Here is a 3,723-nt window from a genome sequence, read left to right on the forward strand (position 1 = left end):
ATATATATATATATATATATATATATATATATATATATAATACTACAATGGGTTTGCTTCTTTCTGTTTCCATCTACTGAATTCACTCACATGGCTTTGGTCAACCTGGAGCTACAGAAGCTAAAGTAAAAGACACATATTCAAGGTGTCATGCAGTGGAACTGAACATCAAACCAAGTCATTGGGAAACAAACTGCTTGACCACACAGCCACACCTGCACCTATCAATAAAATAGGTGACCAGTCAAGCACTGGGATTAATGTAACTGACAAAGCTTCTTCATCAAAACTGCTAGCTTGTGCCTTAACCTTTAGCATTTAAACTGGCCATATCCAGTCCAAATATTCCACCTGTTTTATGTTCAAACTGTCAAGATTTGGCCTCTCACACCTACCCAACAATGTCATTCTAAAAATATACAATCACATCATTCAAATCTTAAAGCTATAAGATATCGCATGATTAACCCTTTAGTGTTTAAACCGACATTATCTGGCCCAGATATTCTACCTGTTTTATATTCAAACTGGCAATATCTAGCCTCTCACACCTAACCTACATTGACATTCTAAAAATGAACAATCACATCATTGAAACCTCAAAGCTATAAGATATTGCATGATTAATTCAAAACAACATGAATAAATAAGTGTTAAATTTGACAGAATAATCTGAATGCTAAAGAATTAATCAGTTAGAATTACTAATTGTATTAGTATTATCATTAATTTAATAGAATTTAATTAGAGACTAGTAAAATAATAGCATAATAGTTGAAACATCTCTGATCATATCATAGGCCTACTAAACCAATGATGACCTAGGGTTGAATAACAACAAAAATCCAAAAATGCAAGAAAAGAAAAATAACAAAAACAATGCAAAAAGAACTAGTTAAACTTACTCTTTTTCTCAGTGTTTGTGATGGATGAAGAGAACAACCCATAGTTGTTTCGTTGAAAGATTGGAAAGAGAATTGAAAATATCCAGTTAATAGATTGACTGACTGATCATTAATAGTCTGTGCCAAAAATCAAAGATTGATGATATGAGTATCGGGTAGTGAACCATTGATCTCTGTGGCTGTATTGAGTGTTGATCAAAAGCAGAATACAAGTCAACAGTATGACTGATGATTGCTCTCTGCTGTAAATGTGACTGTATCACTCCTTAGATGTTGCTTCATTGACAACAAGCTCAAGAGTGACAACTGACTGAATTTGATTTTGGGCTTGTGAGAAAAGATTGGAAGTGCAATATCAAGGTTAAACAAAACACATGACCTCGGTGGCCTGTAATTGGCTGAGCCAAAATCGGATATGACATATGACCACAGCAAGTTGTAGTAGAGAGAACAATAAGAAAACGGTTTCAATGAAACAAAGTGACACGTGAGGAAAGTTTCACCTTGAAGAAAAACCTAAGATATTCCCAGGGAATTGAGGTAGTCTTTTGATGAAAATAGCTTGGGCTGAGATAAGAGAGAGAAGTGGGGAGGTGAAAGAAAAGGTAGAGTGAAAGAGAAGGGAGGGAAGAGAAAGAGAAATTTCAACTTAACTAGTCATACAAGGGCAGTGTGTGTGTGTGTGTGTGTGCGTATACTGATGTATGCTTGATGCTCTGCTTCTGTTTTCATTCCACTTATAAACACACAACAAACAGAGAAGAAGAAAAACTCAAATATATTATGAAATAAAAACAAAAATGCATCCCTTTGTATCTGGTCACTTCAAACTCAATCATCGCACTTGATTCTTACTGTTCTCTAGAACAATTCCACTGCAGTATGTGTGTGTGTGTGTGTGTGTGTGCGTCATTTCTAGTTTCTCAATCATCCACCCATACAAAGTACATGTTAATCCATAGACGCACCAGAAAAGAAGACAAGACTTTGGAGAGAAGATACAGGCTTGGAAATATACTAAAAGAACCTGCCTGCAAAAAAGATATCCTAACACATTTTGCTCTCTGGAAGAGAAATGTGATTTCTCTATAGAGAACGAATTTCATTGAAGTAAGAAATCTGGGTTTTTCTACAGAATCAAAGACAAGGTTATTACTCTTTTTCTTTTTTTTTTTTTTTTTTAATAATCCATAATTATATAGGCACAAGTGTGGTAAGAAGCTTATTTCCTAACCATATGGTTTGGGGTTCAGTGCCACTGCGTGACACCTTGAGCAAGTGTCTTCTACTATAGCCATGGGCTGACCAAAGCCTTGTGAGTGGATTTGGTAGATAGAAACTGAAAGAAGCCAGTCATATATATATATATATATGTGTGTGTGTGTGTGTCTGCATGTGTGTCTGTACCCCCTGCTTGACAACTGGTGCTGGTGTGTTTACATCCCCATAACTTAGCGGCTTGGCAAAAAAGACCTATAAAATAAGTACCAGGCCTTAAAAAAAATAAATTAGTACAAAGGTCAATACATTCAACTAAAGTTTCTTGAAGGCAGTGCTCCAGCATGGCTGCAGTCTAATGACTGAAACAAACAAAAGATGGAAAAATAAAAGCTAACTTTATTTTTGTTTTTTTTCCATATCATAGCAAAAGAGATGTCAAGAAAGTAAAACTCTTGGCTGAAGCAAGAGCAACAAAGAATACATAGTTAAATGCTCAAGCTTATGGCTTCACAATTATCATCATTTTACATCTGTTTTCCATGTCAGCATGGGTTAGCTGGGTCATCATAGTCTGAGTCATTCATTATTGGGAGCCACAGTTACCATACACTGGTGCTCATACATGTAATTCGGTCTGATTTCTATGGTTAGATCTCTTTTCTATCATTTTATAGAGAGTACTGGGAGCATTTTGTCAAGGCTCTAGCAATAGAGATATGTCTAAGCCCTTAATGAGACAGGATTAAAAGGAACCTCATAGCTGTATGCTTTCTCTGCCCATTTGACAGCCCCATTTCAGTGTGTACAAGGTGGACTTTTGCTGAAGAGTTTCGGATCACGACGCCCACATAAACTGGATTTTCTCTGCTTTGACGAGAATGTTTCCAATTTTTTTTTTCACCACGGCCTTTGAAATAACAAGGGGCATTTTTTATTAATGAAAATTTATGGGTTTTTTTTTTCACCTTAACCCATCACCACCCCATCCAGACTGATTTTGGTCAATTTTTCTGGCACTATGCACTTAAAAACAATGGTAGAAGAGAAGTCTTTTCAGTAAAAAAAAAGAATTGTAAATATTTTCAAATGAAAAGATGTGTGATTTAAGTGAGATTTGACTTGTTTCTAGCACATCTCATGACCACCTTCCTCATTTCTTTGTTGCTCTCACCCAAATCTTTCTTAAATCACACACATATCTGAAAATATCTACAAATCTCTTTTTCTTACCAAAAGGCTTCCCCCATGGTTTTTAAGTAAAAAGTGCCAAAATAATTCGCAAAAATCAGTCCAGAGCAGGTTGTGGAAAAAGAAAAAAAAATTTTCAATCTTTTTTTTCATAAAAAGATGCCCCTTCTCTATCATTTTAAAGGTTGTGGCAAAAAAAAAAAAAAAAGAAAAGGTTGGAAAATTCCCTGTCAAAAATGAAGAAAATCCAACTTATGTGGGTGTCTTGATCCAAAACTCTGCTGACCTTTCATGGCACCAATATTTAAAAAAAGTTGTTATGCTCATCAGTCCCTCTAGAGATGGCTTATCTATTTTTTCTTTACCTTACCTAATGCCCCTATTATTATTGGTACAATTTTCACTTTCA

General features: G+C 35.3%; 1 protein-coding gene across 6 annotated transcripts in view; it reads right to left on the minus strand.

Moving 5' to 3' along the window:
* LOC106880501 (microtubule-associated serine/threonine-protein kinase 3) overlaps positions 1 to 3,723 on the minus strand; it is a 260,570-nt gene that overhangs the window by 220,067 nt on the left and 36,780 nt on the right. For 2 of the 6 annotated variants that reach the window (XM_052970659.1, XM_052970662.1), the window contains exon 1: positions 906 to 1,197. The exons of 2 other annotated variants lie outside the window; for them this stretch is intronic. In XM_052970659.1, the coding sequence (XP_052826619.1) occupies positions 906 to 947 (42 nt within the window). In that variant the 5' untranslated portion in view covers positions 948 to 1,197. Of the gene's footprint in view, positions 1 to 905; positions 1,198 to 3,723 lie in introns of those variants that run through there. 2 more of the 6 variants (XM_052970657.1, XM_052970656.1) reach the window with 1 other exon arrangement.

The sequence above is a fragment of the Octopus bimaculoides genome, chromosome 9, assembly GCF_001194135.2.
Source record: "Octopus bimaculoides isolate UCB-OBI-ISO-001 chromosome 9, ASM119413v2, whole genome shotgun sequence".
Lineage (NCBI taxonomy): Eukaryota > Metazoa > Mollusca > Cephalopoda > Octopoda > Octopodidae > Octopus > Octopus bimaculoides.